At 40.7% G+C, this 26,452-nt stretch overlaps 1 protein-coding gene across 1 annotated transcript in view; it reads left to right on the top strand.

Moving 5' to 3' along the window:
• The first annotated feature begins 17,124 nt into the window (after positions 1-17,124).
• LOC135477085 (uncharacterized) overlaps positions 17,125-26,452 on the top strand; it is a 50,048-nt gene continuing 40,720 nt past the window's right edge. Inside the window, exon 1 of the mRNA XM_064757239.1 lies at positions 17,125-20,107. Coding sequence (XP_064613309.1) covers positions 17,125-20,107 — 2,983 coding nt within the window. The remainder of the gene's footprint in view (positions 20,108-26,452) is intronic.

Raw genomic sequence — 26,452 nt, 5'->3', positions numbered from 1 at the left:
CTCTCATCACGGTAACAATTCCGAATTATTTTTCTACAGAATTTAATTTTATAACGATATGAATTACATAATTAGAAAAACGGTAATATCCGGATAACAGATTTACTGTGGCGATTCAGTACGCAGATAAGCCTGGTTTTCAAACAGTCATGGGTCCCTCCACCGGTGACGTTGTATCGTCGAAGGTCCACCGTTTGTCCTTCACCCAATGTATGAGAACAAGGCTTCATACACGCCCTTTTAATGTTTCGTTGTAAAGTGAAAACAGTCGGTAAACTGTTCATTTAATTGGCTAATGTTAATAGCCATACTGGAGGAATTTTCACTCCTATAGCTAAATATAAAAATACACTATGGTGGTCGGTGGCCGACCGACATGGCATGTTTTGTAATATTGGTGGAAGTCAGGCTGTCTCACTTGATAAGTTATACCCCAAAAGCTCCACGAGGAGTAAGAGCTGGAGAAATTGCATGCATAAAGCAGGAACTGAACCGATGCGTAGTGCCCCGTGTACGTTCCGAATTGGGAACCTTACCACTGATCAGAGCACCGGCTCACTCCTTTTTCGCCCAATAAGAGTTGTTTTGTTCAGCAATTTGTTAATACGCAGCAGGCCACGGAACCAAAACACTCTGGAGCAATTTCCTTTTGACTCATTAACAGGAAGTTAAGGGGAGTAGTAAGACCTTCATTATCCTGATACAATGAGCGATAAATACACGCGGGTAGAAGCGCGACGGCAGGCTTGAACGGCAGTTCATCTCCACAGTTCATAGTTGGTGGGAATTAACTGCGAAATAACGAAGGTAACAACAGTACAAGTTGGCTTCAGAATGTGCACTGACAAACTGTGGTCGCGCCAACCTCCACCGAGTTTGCACCAAGCACGCCTATATACATGTTCGAAAGAAGTTCCGAATTTAAAAGATTGTATCAGATAAGAGACCAAAATAGGTCAGGTGCCATTCCCAAAATGTCACTCCCTGCTGATGTCAAAAATTTGAAATATACGAAATTAGGGTTTATTTGGGGTTCTAGAAAATATTGACCAAAATATGGAAGAAGTTAAGAAAAAATGTGTGAATTTGTCAACTATTTATTGTGATGATCGAGGATTAAAATTTTGTTTTATATCAGAAATGGCTATGTGCAATTTGCTCCATAGCTGCATATTCCAGTACGTCGTGAACTTCTGCAGGCTTGGAGAGGAACTGAACTAATTACAAACCGATTTTAGTGTGATAACGATTAAAAGCTATGCAATGAAATTATGCTATCAGCATGTGCTGTCACCTGATTGTTTGTAAAGGTTGACACAGTTTGAAAACATACATACATAGACAAGATCTGGATGATGTCTTCATTCCACAGAGTGATTTGCATCAAGGCAGCAATTTGTTTTAGCTATCCAGCGAATGAAGTTCTAAACGTTGGGTTGAGATTGGTCCTTATTCTATGTTTTTGAATACACGTGAATAAGATACGTTTAAACCCAAAAACGTTGGAACCAAAACAGCTGCGATGCTTGGTATAGCTCAGTAGAACGATTGGTATTGATTATGACTAATACCCGTGTATTGTTGATCAGAAGTCCTCATATTTTGATACTGGAACTGAAGAGTAAGTAAAATATCGTTATGGGGTTGTTCCATGTAAAATGCCTGCGATTTCTGAGGTACTGAATTCTTGAATAAAATATGCTTAAAAATACATGAGAACCAAAATAGCAACAATGCTGGATATAATGGAAAAGGGATATTGGTATACTGTCCATGACTAATACACGTGCCACCTACAGAAATCTCCCTATTTAGATATCGGAACTAAAAATGTATATAAATGTACGTAGTCTGTACTTTAAACTTGTTACTAACTGAAACGCCCTTTGAATACGCTATTTATGAGATGTGTTCCGAACGTGATAGATATATCTGAGGCATGGTGTTATTTGTAGCCTGCTAAAGTACACCCATCTATGTCTTTAAAATTTAGCCTTCTCATCTGAAATAAGCATTCATGCATCTTACATTTTATAAGTTGTTACCGGACTGTGTGTGTGTGTGAATATTTCAGGCTTTCTGCCATTCACGATAAAGAGTGGCCATCAAAATTTTTTAACAAGATCTGTGCCTTGTATAACCACCGGTTAGCCCATCGCTCAACGGACATTTCCACGCCAGTCTATTGCGCTGTATACCAATCATTTCTTCTTGGAATATTTTCCATGTCTGTGGTATATCTCGATTTTTCGTGTAAAACTCTTCCAGAACAGTGAGATAATGGAGAGTTGCAGCTGTTACTCTGTGCGCAGGATCGGTTAAGTTAGTGTTCACTTATCCAGGGACAAGCCGCTTTGTTCTGGCAATCAGCTAACGGTGATTGTTTAAATAGGACCAAAACATCATCCACTTTCACAGACCACACACGCACCGAACACAACCACTACAATAGCTACGGGCTGTTTGTGTTACTTTACGCTGATGACGGCAGCTATATACCGTTACGTTGTGCCGTAAACAATAGGATGGCTACAACAGAGTTTATCAATTAAAAAAGTCAGGCAAGCTTATTTTTATCTCTGTACAATGCGCCTACAGCTACATGTATACCGGAAGCTAAAGGACTGGACTGGTGTTCATCCTCTTATCGCTGATTATTCTACCTACTCTACACATTTTAAAGAAATGACAACAAATAATATGACTTTGCTATTTCGTAGAAGGGTTTGGAATATATAAAAAATTGTATTCCCAAAAATAAAGAAATGTACAAATAGACCTTGCTATAAAGTATTAATTATAATACGTTAAGTACAATAAATTAACCCCGTATTTGGAATGAAAGGATACTGGCAGCTTTTGAAATCATAAATGCTAACTGTTCTTCGCTTCCATTTATGCAAAAACCAAGTCACTAATTAATTGTATCCCCAAACCACTACAGAGTTAAACAGTTCTACAAAGCTAAACAGTTCTGCAAAACAAGGGCCATGATTTAAACAGGTATTTGGCAAAGACTTTTAGACAAGAACACCTGCAGTTTGGAAGAGTTTGCAGATGGGTCTAAGAGAGCTCATCATATCCATATCAAATGTCTGAGGCCTAATAAGGAACCAGGAACAATTTCCCTCCTAAATTAGTCGGTTCCAAGCTGTGGAAAAACACACCATTCTGTGCTGTTACGCTGGGGTGATGAGTACAGTGTTAGGCTCAGGTGACGAGTACAGTTAGGCTGAGGTGACGAATACTGTGTTAGACGGAAGTGACGAGTATAGTGTTAGGCTGAGGTGATGAGTACAGTGCTACGCTGAGGCGACGAGTACCGTGCTTCGCCGAGGTGACGAGTACAGTGCTACGCTGAGGGGAAGAGTACAATGTTACGCCGAGGTGACGAGTACAATGTCACGCTGAGGTAACGAGTACAGTTTTACACAAACAGCGGCATATTTCAGAAACGATCAAGAGCACACCTCTTCAACCGACATATTTTACGCGTGTTATATGCTTTCCACTGTTACCATTTCTTTCACTGTCCCTTCACAGGACAGTTGTCAGCAGTGCTTGTATAAGAGCGCTTTAAAATTGTTTGATTTATTTGACGTTGACACCCACATATATGGTAGATACTTTGAGATCTCTGTGGGTAAGAATTACTGTGACAATTAGGAAAGGTAGGTGGCTTGTTTTCTGGAAATCCGCTATAAAAATGAACTCCATCGCACAAGTACCATATTCACAGCGGACTTTAGTGCCTAATAAATGACTGCTTCAAATGTGTCAGCCTTGTGATCACAAACCTTCCACGTTTTTGAAGATAAAAAATGGCGTTTGACTTTAGACGAGTGTTTTATGCAATCTTGCACACTATACTTAATACGTTACAGAAAAAGAAAACGTGCTGAAGTGTGTGTACATGTATATATATGTTTCGTGTACATGTGCGTTGTAAATGAGTACGTGTGTTGTGTTCCTATGTACGTGTTAATTATATCTGTACATGTGTTGTGTACGTGTGTTGTGTACGTCCGTGCACCCGGCGTCAACTTACATAACTCTACCAGCGTTCTTCCCGTTACAGTGTACAGCTAGCAGCTGAGGCCTGGCGTGTTGTGAGCAGATGAAAACCAGTTCACAGCGTAACAGGCATTGTGTAATAGCTGAAGGACTGATGGTGCAGAATGGTATTGCCCCTCTACACCAAAAGTTTATAAACCAGACACGTACCTTGCTTTTGTCTCACCAGCATAATTAACTAACAAACGGAAAGCGTGGCTAATTTTAACAACAAAACTCTTTGTGGCGTCTCATTAGTTCTGGATTTAGAACCAGAACAGCATCAACGCAGGCCATGCATTTTCAACTTCGGCAAAAGGAGCTCTCCAAACCTTTCGTTCTCTCTGCCGGTCGGTCAGTAGGTCGGTAAAATGTTTCAAGTGACATCCTGCCTGTTAACACTGGCACTGAATGCAAGACGACATAAAGCCTTACAGCCGTCCAAGCAACGTACATAAAGAATGCGATGTTGAAGATGATTGATTTTTCAATGACGTTGAATACTTTGGAGCCCTAAAAGGGACATGGCGGTTTCCTTTTTTTAACTGTACCTTTTTAAAAAAAATTTCCGTTTTTACAGTAGGAGCTTTTCTTTTTAAGCAGCCATACCCCCCCCCCCCCCCACCCCCCATCCCCAAAGAAAAGAGAAAACTCACAGAAAAAGATCTCGGTCAGGGGGATAATCAGCCAGTCGGATTAGAGCTTGGTTCGTGGTTTCGTCTAAATCGGCAAACTGCGACAAAATGATTGGTCGCTTATCTCGGGGTCCGACTTAGTTATCTTGAGCCCAGAGATAATCACCCAATAACAGTGTCACATACATGAGTGTTTCAACAAAAGCGCGGAGCAAAACGTATTCTGATTGGCTTATTATCTCAGGACTCGATTTCTTTTTCTGGGAGATTTTCTCTTTGTTTCTTGGGCCTGCTTGAAAAAAGAAAAACTCCGAATGCAAAAGTGGAAAGACTAAGAAAGGCTCAGTGAAAAAAAAGACAACCGCCATGTCCCTTTGACGCTATACACTTCTTAGAAACAAGCTTAGATCCTATGGTGATTACGTTCAGTTTCATTCTCTTTTCAAGTCCTACCTTCAAGAATCTCAGATGTGACTGATGGGATGTGTAATTTGCCACTTTGTATGCATTTACACGGGCAGTTCGAATAAAACTATAACCGAGGAAAATTGATACGAGGCCGGATTTCACCGTACGTGAGACAAATTGCCTACAATCAGACTGCTCTGGTTTTACATTGCTTTGGTTTTACACTGCTCTGGTTTTACACTGCTTTGGTTTTACACTGCTTTGGTTTTACACTGCTCTGGTTTTACACTTCTTTGGTTTTACACTGCTGTGGTTTTACACTGCTGTGGTTTTACACTGCTGTGGTTTTACACAACTTTGGTTTTACACTGCTCTGGTTTTGCACTGCTCTGGTTTACACTGCTCTGGTTTTACACTGCTCTGGTTTTACACTGCTCTGGTTTGGCAAGAGAGAACACCATATAATCATATATTTACGAATGATTTCTTTGTGTCTAAATAGTTTTTGTTAAATGTATAATATATAGTGTTATTTAGTTGGACTCTGTAAAGTGGGTCTGACCTTGGTGTAATAAATAATGAACAATGAGGGTCGAAAATGAATAAAATACCTCTGCTGTTTGACACGATATCGTCCGGATTTTTATTTTGTAAAAAGAGAACAAAGATTTGTTTCATTCCTTGTATCATTTGGCATAATAACTTAACATAGTGTGAATGATGAACCATGAATGCGGCCAATATGCAGATATTCATGTCGTTTTGAGAACCAGATAAATGTGTTTTGTCTTCATGATCAAAGGATGAAGCAGCACTTGGTTCAAAGATATTAAAACGGAAAGAGGCAGGTTTAAGATATATATAAAAAGTACCCAGTCTTTCCGTGGATATAAGCATTAACCAAGTGCTGTCTTACCCTTTATCATAGACATTGCTTTTAAATACCAGTGTATGTCTGTGTAGGTATAGAGGATATTGCAAAATGAAGGTTGAATACCATAAATGTTGTTCGAGTGGGAGGTGGAAATGATAACCCACGAGACGCGAAGCCTCAAGCGCGTTTCACGAGAATAATATTTATGGTATTCAACCTTCACTGTGCAATATTCTATTTGTTATTTATACTCTGACATTTTCTTTACATGTATATAAATGTGTATCAGTTTGTCTGTTGCATCCGTGAAAGAAATAAGCAATGCGCCATCTTCGTCGTATTTCTGATTCTACTGATACGCGCGGCAATTTCGTTCACGTCCGCGCACACAAAACCTTTTTACAGTTTTAAACGCTGTCTGTAAGTAATTATACATTTTACAAGGTTGCTTAATGCTAATGCAATATAGGTATTTACGTAAATTAAGCACATGAAGAATTTCTACCTCTTTTTTTTGGCGAACTATATATTGCGCGGAAGTGCACGTGATGCGGTCCACGAAGGTTCAAGGTCTCCAGCATTGTAATAGCAAAATGTAATAATAAAAGTGATATCTAACTAGCGAAGATATCATTTTTATCAGAAAAGGAAATACTGGGATTTTACAGATGTATAAATCTTGAAAGATCTCATCTAACTGTTTTAGACCTTTAAGTCAAATTTCCGAATCATTGCCGGTTAATGCACTTGTTTCATTTCATTAATTTTATATCAGATCAGTTCCCCATCGTCGCCTATCGTGAGATGAAATTTCTAGGTTAGATTTTCCACAGATCATGCGAGCGTTATTTTAACACCTGGCTGTCTCCTGCTATCACAGGCTCACCCCTACGCCTCTGGCTATCACCTGCTCTCACAGGCTTAGCTCTACACCTCTGTCTGGATGGAACTATAAGTCTTGGGTGGCATTTATGGCTCCACCACACGCTACTTCAAAAGCCCATGTAATGCCACCAGGGCTCATTCATTTCGGTAAACGATTAAGGTTAACGACCTGCCAAAATAGTCGGGAGCCAAACGTTAAAGTGTGAGAAAACCTCACGAGGTATCCTTTCTTTGTCAATCTTTTCATATCAGATGTTACAGTTATAACTGACGGCTTATATTTGATTTTCACACTGTAATTTATTTGTATTTAAGAATATTTCACTTATACGATGCCGCGGCCAACACTATGTTGAGAGGAAATTGGGAAACCGACCACCATTAGCAGGTTGCTGACAGACCTTTCCACGTACGGCCGGAGATAAGCCACATGAGCTGGACTTCAGCTCAATGCGACTGCTTTGTTGAGAGTTAATAAATACTCCTCCACGGAGGTGTCCCCCTTCACCACTGAGGTGCCCCCCTTCACCAAGGAGGTATCCTCCTTCACCACGGAGGCGTCCTCCTTTACCACTGAAGTGTCCTCCTTCACCACTGATGTGTCCTCCTTCACCACAGAGGTGTTCTCCATCACCTCGGAGGTGTCCTCCTTCACAACTTAGGTGCCCTCCTTCACCACAGAGGTGTCCTCCTTCACCACGGAGGTGTCCTCCTTCACCACTGATGTGTCCTCCTTCACCACAGAGGTGTTCTCCATCACCGCGGAGGTGTCCTCCTTCACAACTTAGGTGCCCTCCTTCACCACAGAGGTGTCCTCCTTCACCGCGGAGGTGTCCTCCTTCACCACGGAGGTGTCCTCCTTCACAACTGAGGTGCCCTCCTTCACCTAATGGCCCAACTTAGTACATAGAGCAATTACTGAAATCACACGCCTTTTCAGGTAAATATGTAAATACTCTGCTGTTAACCCAGTCATTGGTGTCGAATTTGTCGCATTTCCGGTATTTGCATTTAGTGTAACCTCTGTAGTGGCCACATGACATAAGAGTGAATGAGTGCTTGGGGTTTAACGTCGTACTTAACAATTTTTCATTCATATGACGACGAAGGAATCCTTAGAGTGCATGTAATGTGCCTCCTTGTTGCAGGACGGATTTCCACCGCTCTTTCTAGTGCTGCATCACTGTGACGCCTTACCGAAGGCATGTAAGCGGCCGCCCGAGCCATTATACTGATACTGGTCAACCACTCGTTGCACTATCCCTTTCATGCTGAACGCCATGCGAGGAAGTTACAACTTCCTGTTTTAAGGATGTAAGGTATGACTCGACCCAGGATTGACCCTGGATCTACCGCTTCCGAAGCGGAGGCTCTCTCAACTGTTCTCTCGTGGCCGGTCAAATGACAGTGGAGCCACTAACCCTAATTTGCAGTAAACAGACATTCACAACTTCCTTCTGACATGTTTATGACGGCCGTTTGGGAGTCTGACAGGAAGGTACCCGATAATGCCAGATTTATGTCTTTTGGTGAGTGATAGCCGCTCTTCAGTGAAGGCATTGAATATCCCTCAAATCTATAGCTTGTATATGCCATTTACACTTCAAGCCCACGACTTCTGCTGGTAATTCGAAACCCCCTTTTCCACAACCCATCGATTTATTTTAGAAGTGGAGTGGCATGAATTAAGATAAACTCATTTTCTTTATTGAATAGAGAGAAGTAGACAGCATCTACTAAATACAACAAACAAATAAAACGTAAATTAAAAAGCACATGGTGATTGGCTTGAAAAAAAGTACTCAATGATACAGGACATACCTAGCGCAATCAATTCAATAGCAGAAGGTTTTTGTCCAGTTTTTACATATATTATGAAAACAATCTGTTAACCACACGTGTCCTAATCTCACTAACAGTCCCCAGTAGACACAAGCGACCGGAAACTGTTATATCAGGACTAACATTCCGCAGTGCATATAAACTCATTGCAAAAGTAAGTGACGCATGATGATAAATGATATCTGCTCCCGTACGCTTTAGTTCAGTTTTCAGTTTTCGTATTTTCCACCACAAAATACATGTATATTTTGTTGTTGTAGCCAGTTTTTTTTATTCCGCGTACTTATCTAGCATTACACAATGATACATTTGAATACTTCCGCAGGTCAGCGATGTCGACCGTTAAGAACGTCATTGAGAGTTGATTGTTCCTAGCTTGATCATTTCTTGTTCCCAGCTCCCCTTGTTTATGAGTCGTTGGTGACCAATTCTTCGACATGGCTCGTAACGTTTAAGAAAACACTAACGTGGCTTATTCAAGTCTGTAGGTCTAGGTCACACGTGGGCAAGTTCGCTAGCTATACACCAAATGGTGATGGTTTTCTCTGGGCAATCGGTTTCCTTCAACAATAAAACTGACTGACATCACCTAAGTGAAATATACTAAGTATGGCTTTATTATCAATCGCTCCCTCAATCTCTGCTAGGTTTGCTCCCATCATATTGCTGGCCACGGTAGTATAAGTGGAATATTCTTGAATACGGTGTAAAACTCCACATCGAAGTGAGAAACTATATTTCGCAAGAACATTTTCCTTGACACATGTCCAAACTAGTAAATTCAGTTTGCAGGCAATTATGTAAACGGCTGGTTGATATAGCATAAGCAAACACCATCATGTAAGAACCGGATTTTGGAGAAACTAAACCTTGTGTATATACCGGTGAGTTCAACTACAACAACAACAACAGCGCCTTTACAATTAAATAAGGCACGGATGTTTAAGACTACATAAAATATGACGCAATGTGTGCCAAAATACTGCATGTTAGAATCTAAGCACAAAAAGGTATCAGCTACATCGTCGCATACCGGTATGCCGTTAACTCGCACTCATTCTGGTGTAGAGCCAGATAGGTCTCCTTCAAAACAAAGGCACTGATGAATTACATGCCAGGTTTTAAGCACATGGGAAAGGTACAGAGACGAAAGACCACGCGGTATTCAACGGTAGACACGCTTTTTATTAACTAGAACAATATTTCGGTAACATTTCCTAAGTCTTCCGTGTACTCTGACATTATGACGTTAGTCCTGATCTCCGGTAGATCACAGTGGTACATTCGGGTTACACGGTACGATCAGGTGAAACTCTGCCACAGTATATAATAGACAGCCCACATGATCAGTATGGAATTACAACCTGACGATTCTCACCCAAACCGAGTTGGAACTGTTGTATCTGGTATCTCATAACACATTAAGGCAGTAATTGCACACGTGGGGCTTGATCGCGTCAGGACAGGAACGGAAAGCGCAGAAATGAATAAATCAGCTTTTTGGTGGACTGAAGATTCCCGTGGCTTGTTTCCTTTGAATTGTTTTATTAAATGTAATGACTTTGGATATGCCCATAAATAGAGTAAAACTGAGGTAAATTGAGGTCGTATTTTACTAATTGCATGTGACCATTTGCCAACTATCACAGTTTTGTCGGTGCTCTCTTTTCACCTCTCAGGGAAATAAATTTGCATGACTGCACTTTTATTCTCTCGCTGATCAACTCAGCAGTTTAGCAAAAATACTCAAAAGAAATTCGTTTTGGCGTTTTCAATATGTGAAGTAAAACTTTGTCATAAAATAATAAAATCATAATACAGAACGAATGCAGGAATTTTCTGCCTACATACATCAATGTTTATTGGCGAAAATTTTGATCTAATGCTGTTATACGGCGTTCCGTAAGATATTTCATTTCTCGCACTATTGGCCAGCACTATTGGGGGAGAAAATCCGGTACAGCCCAGGGGGAAACCCACTACTATCCGCAGACCTGGAGTCAAATTGGTGAGGGACTCCTGATTCATAGTGCTGCGCTAGTAACCATTATCATTCGACTACGGATGCCCGTACGGTCGGGACAAACGGGAACATACCTGCGGGGAATATACCTACCGGGAATAAAGCACTACCCTTCACCAGACACTTGATAACCACCTACCACAAAGGTGCAGCAGATTTTAAAAAAAGAGATGCTTGATTAAATTACATGGATACATTCCCAAAATTACTCGAGGTTTACACCATTATAGGCGATCGTGTGTTGAGAATGAGGAAACCTTTCATCGGTCGATCAACATCACCGGCACTTTCTCATTTCGTAACAAATCGTAACGTGCTGCCTAGCTTGGCACTCAGGACTGACAGGTTAGAGCAAGAAAACCGGACTGGTTGACAAAGTGTCAGTTCATGTCTGGTGTCTTGGGCATTATACTTCAGTGACGGCAGACCGGCCCCAATAGCATGGTTGCTAGAGCGTCCGCTTTGGGAGCGGTAGATCCAGGATCAATCCTGGGAGGAGTCACGCTTAAGACCTTAAAAGAGACAGTTGTAACTTCCTCGCTTGTCGTTCAGAATGGAGGGGATAGTGCTACCGGTTGATCTGTATCAGTAAGGCGGGGCGGCCTTACTTGCCTTCGGTAAGACGTCTCAATGAAGCAGCAATAGATAAAAGAGTGGTGGAAATCCGTCATGCAACAAGGAGGCACATTACATGCACTCTGAGTATTCTCTTCATAGTCATATGACTGAAGTATTGTTAAGCACGACGTTAAACCCCAAGCACTCACTCATTCACTCACTCAGTGGCAACAGCACTTTGGCGTCATAGACTCGCCCTGTCACAAGAAGACACAGTCTATATCCACCACACCAAATGGCTCCTCGTCGTCGCCTAAAATTAATAGAGATGTAAAACCCAAGCATACATACATGCATATTTTGTTGCATGTTACACGCTCTTGATACTGATTTACATTTATACTCCTAGAACATTCCAAGAGCGTAAATTTTAAAAAAACCGCATTACCGTTGCACATTTTTGAGTACTGAATTTAATGTTTAATACATTAACAGTTGCAAACTAAGGTTATGTTTATAACTGGAGGTATTTAAGATCACCCGGGCTCAATCAAACACAAACCTTCAGTGGTTGATAATCGCAAATTTGGAGTGTCCACGTCCTGAGCAGGCCAACAGGGCTCATTCTATAGACCATGAAAGCTGACCTGAAGGATATCTGTGTGCATTTACACTACACCGCTTTGTGTGTGCTATAAGGGGACTGGTCAAGTATTGGTTGGTGCGGTGTCTCTTTAACGACTGTAACGAGTGTCAGGTGTATTTGGAATTGTGTTCTACTGAGGCAGCATAATTTTTTCGACCCTGAATATGACATGCTACAAAGGGGCTTCGCTGTGAAATGACCGAAATAATGTTGGAGGTGACGTCAACAAGCCTTCAACTAGCCAAATTAACAAAATCCACAAAACATAATAAACCATGAACACTAAGCTGATTTAATTAAAAGCTGAATGCTTGTAAGATGAATTTTTGATGTTAAAGGAGTATGAATCATGGCTCGCTGGTTTGCACCGACAATCTTCCGATTTTCTAACATTTGTTAAAACGCACATTAATTATAACGGTTTGGAACTCATAACATCAGTGGCATCTGAGTATACATGAAACCCCAACGCAAACGCAAATTCCATGGCCCAGAAAGCTCGTTTTGTATAAATGAATTAGTCAAGATAGCCTAGAGTAAAATATATATTCTCCAGGTTTTGGCGAGCGAATCAGACGGATTGACCCATTCGTTTTCTGGTGGCTGTCTGGGTTAGGCGTGCATGTATACGTTGGCCGGGAGGCTTGTTTAAGAGTGCAGTAGCGATGGGGGATCAGACCATCACCCTACTAGCATACACGAACCACGAATCGTACACTCTGTCAGGCCACGTTCCGCTGTGGACTGTGTGTTTATGGATAATGCCGGGGAACAGCTGTAAACCTGAGGTAAACCAGAGTCCAATCCGCCAAAAGGCAAGCTTACCGAGGAGCAGCAACAACCAGCTCCTTAAGTAATGCTAATGCCGTTTATTTTACGCCCAAACATCCACAGTCTACACTCAAACTAACGCTGCTTCCTAAGCAGAGAAGAGACCTTTACTATTCTATAGGTCAAATGTCTACCTGGTGTTAGAAGACATTGTGGGATCGCATTATTAAATTGTCTTCAAGAGACCCTATTCAATATTTATGCAAATATTCATCTGGGCCTTTTAAAGAACAAAAACAACTTTTCTGTTTATTTATTTACTTTTTGATTAATTAATTAATTAATTAATTAATTTTATTTATTTATTTATTTATTCCTTTTTTGATAGGTAGTGATGATTTTACTATTGGAAAGCCGTAAATTGTTAACATTTTAACACGTGTAGACCTTATTGCAAACGTACGTTTCTTACACCCTAATAATATCGTCGTCATATGATTGAAAAAGTACGACGTTAAACCCCAGCCATACATACATGTATACACATACATACATGCTATTTTCACAAATATTTGATTTATGTGTTTGACTTGTGTTTAACGCTGCAGACTACGGAAGGATGTTTAAATAGTACGACCACGGTCAGTGCTGTGCCGTGTTGAGGACACCTGAGTATTACCTGTTTAATTGGCAAAGCCTTGCACACGTGTGACACACGTGCTAATGTGTTTGTATATTTATATTCTCTTGGCTAACTCGTCGTTTACAAGCAAAACCCTACTGTGATCATGGTACCATGAAGAGGGAGGGACGAGGGTTGAAAAACTTTCCAGCACGGAAAACTCCGATGTCAAATTATCCGCTTAAATAGGGCTCGGCCCTAAATCGTTTTGTACCCTAATATCTCCTGACTGACAATTAGCTTTGACAAACACTTGCATGAAAGGGGTGTCCTAACGATGTATATAAAACTGCAGTTCCCTTCCAATGTCCTACACTGAGATCTCATTAAATATGCGCAGAATAACAAAAACAAATTGAGTTGAAATGTTTTTGAAATTTCTTTACTGAATATTTGAGATTTAACGTCTTTTCAAAGTGATGGAGTATAAGTGAGAAACTTACGTTTGTTCTTACGTAGATTTATCGGATGTTAGGGATGAGGCGAAATTTGCTGAATAGCAGATTGTGCGTGTTTTATCAAAGCCCGCCCAGATATAAGTCGCGACTGCAAAAAAGCGTGCTGGCAAATCCTGACCTAGGCACTACCGAGGTGCCCGATGTAATGTTAATGTACCGGCAGCTATCTGACTGATGGTTTTCGTATGTTTTCTTGATCCTTGTTCTGTGGTCGACCGTCTGGCCGCACGTAGAGCTGAGTGGGCTAACCCTTCCCCAATTCTCACCGGTGTTGTTTATAGTAGATCAACTGGGAACTGACAACATTTCAGAGGAAGCTAAGGAAATAATTCCATGATTTCTCGATGTACCGTGGATGTGAACTTCTATAATCAAGTCTGTACCCCATGCGAGCCGCCCGAGACATCTTTAGATGAACATCTCAGCAGAATTTCCGGGATATAGTTTTCATAGCATCAAACATATAGCAGTTACAAAAATAACTGACACTTATAGCAGTTAATCCGATGAATATACAAATTAATGCAAGAATAGATCCTAAATTGGCAATGCACTTCTATGTCCAATTTATTGTTAAGTTCATAAAATTCGTTTGGATTCATAGCTTAGATTAAGAGATATCACGGTGAGAAAGATGGAGACTAAATTATGAACGATGAGAACAAACAGATAGACGGACAGAAGGACAGGCAGACATACAGATAGACTGACAGGGCCATGGCAATACTCTTCAGCCCTTAGGTAGACAGCCAGAAGGACGGACAGACATACAGATAGACTGACAGGGCCATGGCAATACTCTTCAGCCCTTAGATAGACAGACAGAAGAACAGACAGGCATACAGACAGACTGACAGGGCCATGGCAATACTCTTCAGCCCTAACATAGACAGACAGAAGGACGGACAGACATACAGACATACAGACAGACTAACAGGGCCATGGCAATACTTTTCAGCCCTAATATAGACAGACAGAAGGAGGGACAGACATACAGACAGATTGACAGGGCCATGGCAATACTCTTCAGCCCTAACATAGACAGACAGAAGGACGGACAGACATACAGACATACAGACAGACTAACAGGGCCATGGCAATACTCTTCAGCCCTAATATAGACAGACAGAGGGACGGGCAGACATACAGACATACAGACAGACTAACAGGGCCATGGCAATACTCTTCAACCCTAACATAGACAGACAGAAGGACGGACAGACATACAGACATACAGACAGACTAACAGGGCCATGGCAATACTCTTCAGCCCTAATATAGACAGACAGAGGGACGGACAGACATACAGACATACAGACAGACTAACAGGGCCATGGCAATACTCTTCAGCCCTAACATAGACAGACAGAGGGACGGACAGACATACAGACAGACTAACAGGGCCATGGCAATAGTCATAAGCCCTGGGGTGTAAAAAACACATGTTATTATCTCAACTATAAAACGGAAGTGAAAAGTATGCGTTTTATAATTGAAATCAGACACACACATAAAATACATTCACAAAAAGACAGTTGTGAATAGGCAAGACTTACGTAAATGAAACACACTCAAATAAGACTAATCACACTAAAGGGAAATGAACCATATTAGCATGACATAAATCACAGTGAAGTTGCACATGCAAATATCGAAAGAACATACGCTAAAGGCAAACAGCCCTATATATATGTTGTCTTTTTTTTTTGGAATGGTGTTGCATTGAGGCAGGAGTGCAGAGATACTCGGGCATTTGGATCACCTAATAGAAATACAGAAGATCTTTGTTTGACAGAAACACAAATCAGTAAAAAAGTAAACGAAATTAAAGCTAACACACCTCGCTGATGCGTTCACTTTAAATGCTTAACTGCCCTGTTTTCCTTTAGGTCAAGAAATGAAGACTGCGAGAAAGATTTTTATCCATCCTGCTTTATATCTTTTTATATTTGGTTGATTGATTATTGAGGTCTGGAATATAGTTAAAGTCGTTATTCAAATTGCCAAATTTTGTAAAATTAAGCACTGCTTGATGCGAAGAAAGCAGTTTATTCTACAATGTTTATGGCATGTGTGTATAGACCTAAACCTTCCCCGGTTGGTGCTTTTTTTAAATCCTGGGACAAATGACTTCACACGCCTCATTACCTCTCAAATGCTGTAAAAGCACGTACGGAACTCTGCCCAATGATGAATCATTCCCCTGAGTGGCCTTCGCGCATGTCAGCTGTAATACATGACTTTCCATATCAGTTACTTAGCACAGTGAATAAATGACAACAAGCTGTTGTCTTCCGTTGTCTTTTCCAGTGTACAGATGCTACCTTGATGTAAATATGTAGATACAGGGGTGAATATCTTCATTCTATGTTATCATTTTCAATGTAGATCTACATGTAATAAATACAGTAGGATAACTTATCAAACTAGTTCCATATTGGTTTTACGTTGAAAGGTGATATTTTTAATAATTTTGTGACCAGCTGTTTTATGACTCAGCCTTCGAGAACACCACATAAACAACATAATGTTTCCTCCTCTTGCGATTGCTGGACTAATGTGCTACTTACTTAAGTAGTTACACAATAACTATAAGCAAAGTACTTTTTTCTCTCGCGGGATATTCAATCAATAAATAAATATGTAGATGCATTGAGCATGTTGATATGCCCAACGGCTGAAGTCAACACAGCAAACAGGTGTAACGTGATACCTGGAGTATATAAGTCTCAACCAAGTGCTGGCTCAAAGCACGACTGCATCTGCGGTTCATACAGGCTCTATCGCGATCTTGCCGTGTATTGCTCCGCTCACTCTGCCCGAGTCGCTCGCGCAATGAGCGAGGAACGGGCAACACACGCACCTCGGCGCACGGTTATTTTGGGACTGAAGACACCGCGTATCCAATATGTGCTCACTAACATCAGCTAATGCTGACGACTACGCAAGCAGCGGTTCTGTTTTGGATTGGATCGTACTCCGGTGTAAGAACAGCTGTGGAGTCCTACACAAAGTGGATATAACTCGCTGAGATAGCAGACATGATGAAGCTGAGCACGCTTTCCCGCACTACCTGCAGAAGTTGTGCCAGTGGATGTTCTTTCCGCACGCTTACCGCAAGTGGGAGCTTTTAAGAAGCTGTGAGTTGTGTAAGCTGTGCTAATGTTTCTGTCAAGTTATTACCATTGTAAACAATGAATCCGAAAAAACGACATAAGTTTAAGGCATAAGAGTGGCTGGGCGATTACGTCAGCCGTTATATTGGCCGTATCTGCGTAGTAGACGTATCATGGATGGCGTGGAAAGTGACGGAGCAACAAGCGGATTGACCACCATGACAGAAGGAACAACGGTCCTAGCCTCGAACGGACAGGCAGGCAAAAAGGACAAAAAGATGCAGAAAGCCAAGTCCCCAAGGCGATTTGGGAGGCGAGCTAAGTCCGCCGACCGGGAGACGCGTCCTGACACACCAACGACGTCTAATGCCGCGATGCTGGAGTCAGACATAGCTGTCGTGGCGCTGCCATCCAGGAACAATTCTCAGAAAAGAAACATAAGCAGACTCTTTCGACGGTCGTCGCCATCTATGAAACGGTCGCGATCTCTGAGTGGAACCAGGTCTCACAAGCGACGCAGCAAATCTAGCGAACGCTGCAAAACGGACAGTGTTGTTGTTGTTGGAAGCGATGTGGAGGTCTCTTACAGAACGTTTGATCCGCACAGAAAGCCCAGGGGCAGGTTAAGAAAGATGACCGTTCACGAGGCCAGGGAGGAGCAGAAACAGAGACTGTTAGATTCTGTTAATCAGCTCCCAATATTCGCGGACAAAACCGACGGTGAATTTGACTCAGCAAACTTTGGTGCGTTCCGATCACGTTCGGGGACATCTTCATCTATGCCCGACATTCGCAAATGTCACCAGACTGGCATTGAAGAAACTGTAGAAGGGAAAGGTGATAAAACTCCAAGTGAAAAATCCCCAAAAGTTAAATCCAGTTCAGTTATATTATCAAAGGAATCATGCACATCTCAGAATATTGGTGAATTAACTCCCTCTGTCAACAAGACAGTGAATACCACGGGAAAAGGAGGAGGCAGATCTGTTCCCACGTCACCAGAACCTAAGGCATACAAAGGGAACAATAATCATTCCGACAATAAAACGGTACGTACTGATAAAACTAGACAAAAATCTGAGACAGAGAAAAACAACAACAAGAACAAAAACAACAAAACAAGACGCTTTGGTCTCAACAATAGGAAAACAAAACAAAAGACTTCAATTCACCAAAGAGATTCCGATGTACAGAAATTCCAGGATGAAGGTGAAAAGGTTGATTGGAATGTTACCAGTGAAGATGTCAGTGAGAGAAGGAGACAGTCTCGCGCAACTTTCCTGGCTCTCAGTAAAACGCCATCAATTGATTCAACATCTAGTGATATACGCGATGGCATTGATGTTTCTAGTACTGCTGGTAGGGTATGCGCTAATGTCCCCCCACCATCCAAAAGTGAAGCACCGAGAGCTAGATGGGACGATATTTTCAGGAGATCTACTCCTGAGAAGTACAAATCTCCTCGTTCGTTTGGCCGAAGCGTGTCTAGCCATGAGGAAACACATGGTCCAGGGGACACCTGTGAACCTCAAGCTAGGGAACAATCAAAACGGTCTCGATCGGAAAGCGGACACAGGAAGAAAGGGAGCACGAAAAGCTCAGAAAGCAAGCCAAACAGTCCCTCGCCGGGTAAGAGTAAATCAGGGAAATACAACAGGACTTTTTCTCCGACAAGAAAACAAAATGAAGACGATATGTCAGCGGATAATGCATGTCCAGTGGCGTCAGCAAATAAATCAGACACCGAATGTAATGAAACTCTCAGTGCTGAGGCTGAGAGTGTGGATTCAATGTCAAACTCCCCCGTCGGTAGAATAAATTGTACCGTGGAGAAATCAGCCCAATCTTGTCCAAACTCCACCACACTGCCTCATGGCGCGCCTAGGGAAGAATTACTATCCGACAGCGTCAGTCCACAACGCAACTGCACTGAAACAATTCTAGCTAACGCGGACCAGACCAAGGCCCGATCTAATTGGGACAAGATAAAATGTAAAGTTGTTATAGAAGCGACAGGGGATCGTGATAGTGTGGAACGTGATCCTGTTGAAGAATCGGCAGCGTGTGGTCCCTCGGCCAAAGCGACGTTAGCACCGTTCACACAGGCTTCTAAAGATGCTGGCGATCGGAATCGATTGTCCCCAGAACCTCGTTCATCACAGAGCGAAGAAGAGGAATTGTTCTACGACGCCAAGGACGTGTTGAGTGACGCCGCAGAGAAGCGGAGAAGCTCTGAGAGATATTCGCCCGTCCCTAGCATTTCCGAGCAACAACGGGGCAGTTTGGTCACCGACGATATACCGTGTATACAGGCAGCTCCTGACAGCTCTAGTACTAAGTCCGGAGTCGTAGAGGAAACCAAGAAAAGTAATAAACTCTCAATACGAGCGTTGGTGTTAGTGAAACGTCTGTCGCGCCGCAGCCGAAGTCTGAAAGTTAAGAAAAAGCCACAGACACAGAGGTCTTCGCTTCCAGATGTGAGAATAGAGGATTATGACGATCAAACCAAAAGAGGAGACAGTCATGAGAAGGAATTCGTTGTGATAGAAAATGAATGTGGCAAAAGCGATAACTTAAACCCTTTTCCTTTCGGTGGTACTAGCGGCCCAGTTATAGACGATAGGGGAATTCTGAAAAAGGAGCTACAGTTCGAACCCGTCGCTTCGGACGAACCTTTGCCGGGTGAAGATGATACCCCTCCAAATTTGCCGGATCTAGCGCGAAGACGCGAAAGTAAATATCAAAGGCTGGAAGACAGGCGCCGTGAAATAGTGTCTTGCTGTAAACAGTTCATTGCCGTCCTCTTTTCGCACATCGGCTTGATCTCTTCTGTCGTCGTCTACGCCATCGTTGGAGGCTTCCTTTTCCAATCTATCGAGCGTCCCAATGAAATTAAGCACCAGATAGAGATCCGGGAATCCCGTACCAGAATAGTTTTGAACCTGTTGGATAATGCTTTACTGGTACAAACTAACATGTTAGAAAAATCGAATTTTACGGAGAATGCGGAACAGTTGTTGAAAAGTTTTCAAACGGAGATTTACGTTGCTACAAAGGAAAAAGGATGGGATGGAAAGGACGATTCGCTAGAATCTGTAAAGCAATGGTCCTTTGCATCGTCACTGCTTTACGCAATAACTGTAATGACGACAATAGGTAAGTAAGCTTTTCCTACCGAGTTTTATCGGATTATTAATATCGCTGTTATAGCATTGATTAACCATGGGAAGGCAAAATTTTATTTCATTGCAATATTTTATTTTTTGCAAAGTACTTAATAAATATTGGTTTGGCTGTAACGTGTACACCATACCGATTCCCGTACTTTACTGGTTAGCCGCTATATAAGATGGGGTAGGGTGCGGCAAAATTTTATTTCACTGCAATATTCATAAATTTTTATTTTTGGAAATTACACATTAAAAATTGGTGCTTGACGTGTACAGCGTGCCGATTGCCATACTTTAGCATAGGTATAAATACACTGTGTGTACATCGTACCGATTGCCATACTGTAGCATAGGTATAAACATACTGTGTGTACATCGTACCGATTGCCATACTGTGGCGTAGGTATAAACATACTGCGTGTACATCGTACCGATTGCCATACTGTAGCATAGGTATAACATACCGTGTGTACATCGTACCGATTGCCACACAGTAGTGTAGGTATAAACACACTGTGTGTACATCGTACCGATTGCCATAGTGTAGCATAGGTATAAACACACTGTGTGTACATAGTACCGATTGTCATACTGTAGCATAGGTATAAACATACTGTGTGTACATCGTACCGATTGCCATACTGTAGCATAGGTATAAACACACCGTGTGTATATCGTACCAATTGCCATACTGTAGCATAGGTATAAACATGCTGTGTGTACATGGTATCGATTGCCATACTGTAGCATAGGTATAAACATACTGTGTGTACATCGTACCGATTGCCATACTGTAGCATAGGTATAAACACACTGTGTGTACATCGTACCGATTGTCATACTTTAGCATAAGTATAAACATACTGTGTGTACAACGTACCGATTGCTATATTGTAGCATAGGTATAAACATATTGTGTGTACATCGTGCCGATTGCCATACTGTAGCATAGGTATAAACATACTGTGTGTACATCGTACCGATTGTCATACTGTAACATAGGTATGAACATACTGTGTGTACATCGTACCGATTGGCATACTGTAGCATAGGTATAAACACACCGTGTGTACATCGTACCGATTGGCATATTGTAGCATAGATATAAACATACTGTGTGTACATCGTACCGATTGCCATACTGTAGCATACGTATGAGCACACTGTGTGTACATCGTATCGATTGTCATACTGTAACATAGGTATAAACATACTGCGTGTACATCGTATCGATTGCCATACTGTAGCATAGGTATAAACACATTGTGTGTACATCGTACCGATTGGCATATTGTAGCATTGGTATAAACATACTGCGTGTACATCGTACTGATTGCCATACTGTAGCATAAGTATAAACATACTGTGTGTACATCGTACCGATTGGCATATTGTAGCATAGATTTAAAACATACTGTGTGTACATCGTACCGATTGCCATAGTGTAGCATAGGTATAAACACACTGTGTGTACATCGTACCGATTGCCATACTGTAACATAGGTATAAACATACTGTGTGTACATCGTATCGATTGCCATACTGTAGCATAGGTATAAACATACTGCGAATACATCGTATCGATTGCCATACTGTAGCATAGGTATAAACACATTGTGTGTACATCGTACCGATTGGCATATTGTAGCATTGGTATAAACATACTGCGTGTACATCGTACTGATTGCCATACTGTAGCATAAATATAAACATACTGTGTGTACATCGTACCGATTGGTATATTGTAGCATAGATTTAAAACATACTGTGTGTACATCGTACCGATTGCCATACTGTAGCATAGGTATAAACATACTGCGTGTACATCGTACCGATTGCCATACTGTAGCATAGGTATAACATACCGTGTGTACATCGTACCGATTGCCACACAGTAGTGTAGGTATAAACACACTGTGTGTACATCGTACCGATTGCCATAGTGTAGCATAGGTATAAACACACTGTGTGTACATCGTACCGATTGCCATACTTTAGCATAAGTATAAACATACTGTGTGTACATCGTACCGATTGCTATATTGTAGCATAGGTATAAACATACTGTGTGTACATCGTACCGATTGCCATACTGTAGCATAGGTATAAACATACTGTGTGTACATCGTACCGATTGCCATACTGTAGCATAGGTATAAACACACTGCGTGTACATGGTACCGATGGCCATACTGTAGCATAGGTATAAACACACCATGTGTACATCGTACCGATTGGCATATTGTACCATAGGTATAAACATACTGTGTGTACATCGTACCGATTGCCATACTGTAGCATAGGTATAAACACACTGTGTGTACATCGTACTGATTGCCATACTGTAATATAGGTATAAACATACTGTGTGTACATCGTATCGATTGCTATACTGTAGCATAGGTATAAACATACCGTGTGTACATCGTACCGATTGCCATATTGTAGCATAGGTATAAACATACTGTGTATTAGGACACACCTAACAGCCTTACAGTATGTTACACTTGCCCCGACTATATAGCTATATAACTTTACTCAGCCTTAAGTTGTGTTTGCCAATAGTTTATGATATGCCCATACATAATCATTTAGAACTCAAATATCCTTGTGCACAGTAATAAATTGTTCACCACGTGTTTATTAAACCTCCACAAAAGCGAGACGAGTTTTATTCGCAACATGTGCCTTTATGCAATAGTTTCACTGCTAATTTTCAGAATTATTAAACGATTATGCATTCAGTGTTTCAGCTTTTTGTTCATGTTATCATCAGCAGTACTGAATGAACAATCATGGAGAATACTCAAGTAAACACTTCATAAAACTGCGTGCTGTACACTTTAGTTTAGTTTAACAGTCTTGCGTCACTCGCTAATTCCACAGATGCAAGTCGTATATGTGTACATTACATTTATTTATTTATGTATTTATTTTATTGGTGTTTTATTCCACACTCAAGAATATTGCACTTTTACGAAGGCGGCAAGCATTATGGTAGCTGAAATCCTGGCAGAGCCCGTTTGTAACCCACGACGATCCGCAGGTTGCTCTACATTATAAGAAAAAGACAAACAGCATAGAGCGTAAAACCAGAGCAATCACGACAGTGTAATAGTCAGCAAATGGTCACACGTACATAACCGGTAAACTACGGCTTCTTGTCGATTTCCTCAGTTAGGGTTTTTTATCTAAATGTTCATGTAAATGCTTCATTTCCTATTTGAACATTTAATACTTCTGATGATGGCTTAATAAAACGTCCCGCATCGGGGATGGTAAATCCAAGATCAATCCTTGGTCAGGTCACACCAAGGACATTAAAAGAGGAAATTGCAGCTTTATCGCTTGGCATTCAGCATTAAAGGGATAGTACAACGACTGGGTGACTCGCATTAGTATAATGGCTTGGGTGTTGGCGGCTTACTAGCCTGTGGTAAGTCGTCTCAGTGAAGCAGCACTAGATGAAGGAGCGGTGGAAATCCGTCCTGCAGCAAGGAGGCACATTACACGTAAATAATTTTTAAGCACTTCTTCGTCGTCATATGACTCACGAATTGTTAAGTACGATGTTAAACCCCTAGCTCCCACTCAATCACTATAACCAAAGTATGCGTTTATCCCGTGCACAATAATGGTCAAGCATTGTCAAAAGTTGCAGTTTGGAAGACCTCTTTACAAAGCACAGTTTTCCGTGTTTCTCGGTTGAAAACATTGAATTTAAAATCTGCTACAAGGCAAAGATGGCCTCTAAAGGTATGCAAGTAATACCGGTACTAGAAATTTTAAGAAATCTGTGTTAAAATTCGTGTAACTGCATGTTTATATGCGGATATTTGAAGAAAACGATATATTAGGAAACTGATCGTGTGCTATATATGCTATATTGTAACAGTTTTATGAAATCAAGCTATCTAAAACAATCGAACCAGTTTTAAAAATAATCAAGAGATATAATTAACAAATAGGTGACACACTATTCGGTTTGATTGCTTGACCGGTGTTTTACGGGGAGACTGAAGTTAGCAGCGGGTTAGTTATTTCAAATTAGTTATTCGAATAACTAACACAGCAACGAGTTAGTTATTCGAACTAGCAGCGGGTTAGCTATTCAAATAACTAGTAACTAACCAGCATCGGGTTAGTTAATCAAATAACCAATAACTAACCAGCAGCGAGCTAGTTATTTGAATAACTAATAACTAACTCGGCAGCGGGCTAGTTATTTGAAATCAATTATTTGAATAACTAATAAGTAACTCAGCAGGGATCCAGTGGTTTGAATAACAAATAACTAACAAGTAGCGCATTAGTTATTCGAAATTAGTTATTTGAATAACTAATAACTAACACAGCGGTGGATAGTTATTTGACTAACTAATAAGTAACTAGCAGTGAGTTAGGTAGTCGAATAACTAATCACAAACTTGCTGCTCTTTAGTTATTTGTAATCAGTTATTTGAATAACTAACACAGCAACGAGTTATTCGAACTAGCAGCGGGTTAGATATTCGAATAACTAGTAACAAACCAGCAGCGGGTTAGTAAATCGAATAACCAATAGCTAACCAGCAACGGGCTAGTTATTCGAAATTAATTATTAAACCGAATAAACAAAAACTCAGTTATTTGAATAACTAATAACTAACTCAGCAGCGGGTTAGTTATTTGAACTAGTAGCGGGTTAGTCATTCGAATAACTAGTAACTGACCAGTAGCAGGCTAATTATTTGAAATTAGTTTTTTGAATAACTAAAAGCAAACACAGCAGCGGTGTAGTTATTCAAAATCAGTTACTCCAATTACTAATGACAGCAGCAGGTTAGTTATTCGAATAACTAACTAGAAGTGGGTAAGTTAATAAAACAACTAATAACTAACTCAGCTGCGGGTAAGTTATTAGTTATTCAAATTACTAAGCCGCTGCCGGTTAGTTACTAGTAATGCGAATAACTAACCCGCTGCTAATTAGTTATTGGTTTTTGGAACAACTAACCTGCTGCTGTTTTTGCTATTAGTTGTTCAAATAACTGAGTTATTGTTTATTCGATTTAATAACTGATTTCGAATAACTAACCTGCTGCTGTTTTTGCTATTAGTTATTCAAATAACTGAGTTTTTGGTTATTCGATTTAATAACTGATTTCGAATTACTAACCCACCGCTGGGTTATTGAAATAACTAACCGCTGATAGCTCGAAAAACTAACCCACTGTTGAGTTATTTATTAGTTATTTGAATAACTGATAATAACTAATCGACAGCTGGGTTACTTATTGGTTATTCAAATAACTGACCCCCTGCTGGTTATAATTACTAGTAATTCAAATAACTAACCCTCTGCTTGTTTGTTATTGGTCATTCGATTTAATAACTGATTTCAAATAACTAACCTGCTGCTGCGTTTGCTATTAGTTATTCAAATAGCTGATTGCGAATAGCTAACTGGCTGCTGGGTTAGATATTGGTAATTCGAATAATTAATCCGCTGTTAGTTAGTTATTGGCTATTGGAATAAATAACTGATTTCGGATAACTAACCCGCTGCTGGTTAGCTATTAGTTATTCAAATAACTAACCCGCTGCTGGTTAGTGATTAGTTACTCAATAACTAACCCTCTGCTGAGTTAGTTATTAGTTATTCGAATAGCTAATAACTAATAACTAACCCGCTGCTAACTTCAGTGAGGCTTGTTTTACGCTGTGCTCAAGAATATTTCACTTATACGAGTGAAGCATTATGGTGGGAGGAAACCGGGTAGAGCACGAAGGATGTACTATTCTGTTTATAATAAAATAGAGCATTACAAAATATGACGGGTACAGGTAGAACTGACAGCAGCATTATCTCACCATATCCTCACACACGTTCAGATCTCATCCAATTCTCATGTTGCATATCACACGCATCTTTCAAGCTTACTGTAACGAGAATCTCATGTATTTTTTTGTAATACCCGTTACTGGAAATCTTGGACATTCTTTTTATGCACACCACCAGGTTTTCACTTCTACATTACGCCATGGCAAATAAACGGACACTTTGAAATACCCAAATATTTATTAAAAACATTTATTTTTTGAATTGCAATGTGAATCATTCCGTCTGTATTTGAATACACAGACATTTGCAGCTAAAGTACGCAAAACAAGTTTTGTTTGTTATAGATGGGTTAACACAGTTTTATAGTCAATGAAGGTAATATAATTTTGTGGACAACATAGGTAGAAACTAATTTAAAATTGGACTCTATATTATTTGTTTTCGTTCAATTTTTTAAAAAATCGAGAGAAAATAAGACAAGATTACAGCAAAGATTGTTCTTATCTG

The sequence above is a fragment of the Liolophura sinensis genome, chromosome 10 (genome assembly GCF_032854445.1).
Source record: "Liolophura sinensis isolate JHLJ2023 chromosome 10, CUHK_Ljap_v2, whole genome shotgun sequence".
NCBI classification, from domain to species: domain Eukaryota; kingdom Metazoa; phylum Mollusca; class Polyplacophora; order Chitonida; family Chitonidae; genus Liolophura; species Liolophura sinensis.
Note: the sequence above shows the minus strand (reverse complement) of the source record. Positions and strands in the feature narration are given on the sequence as shown.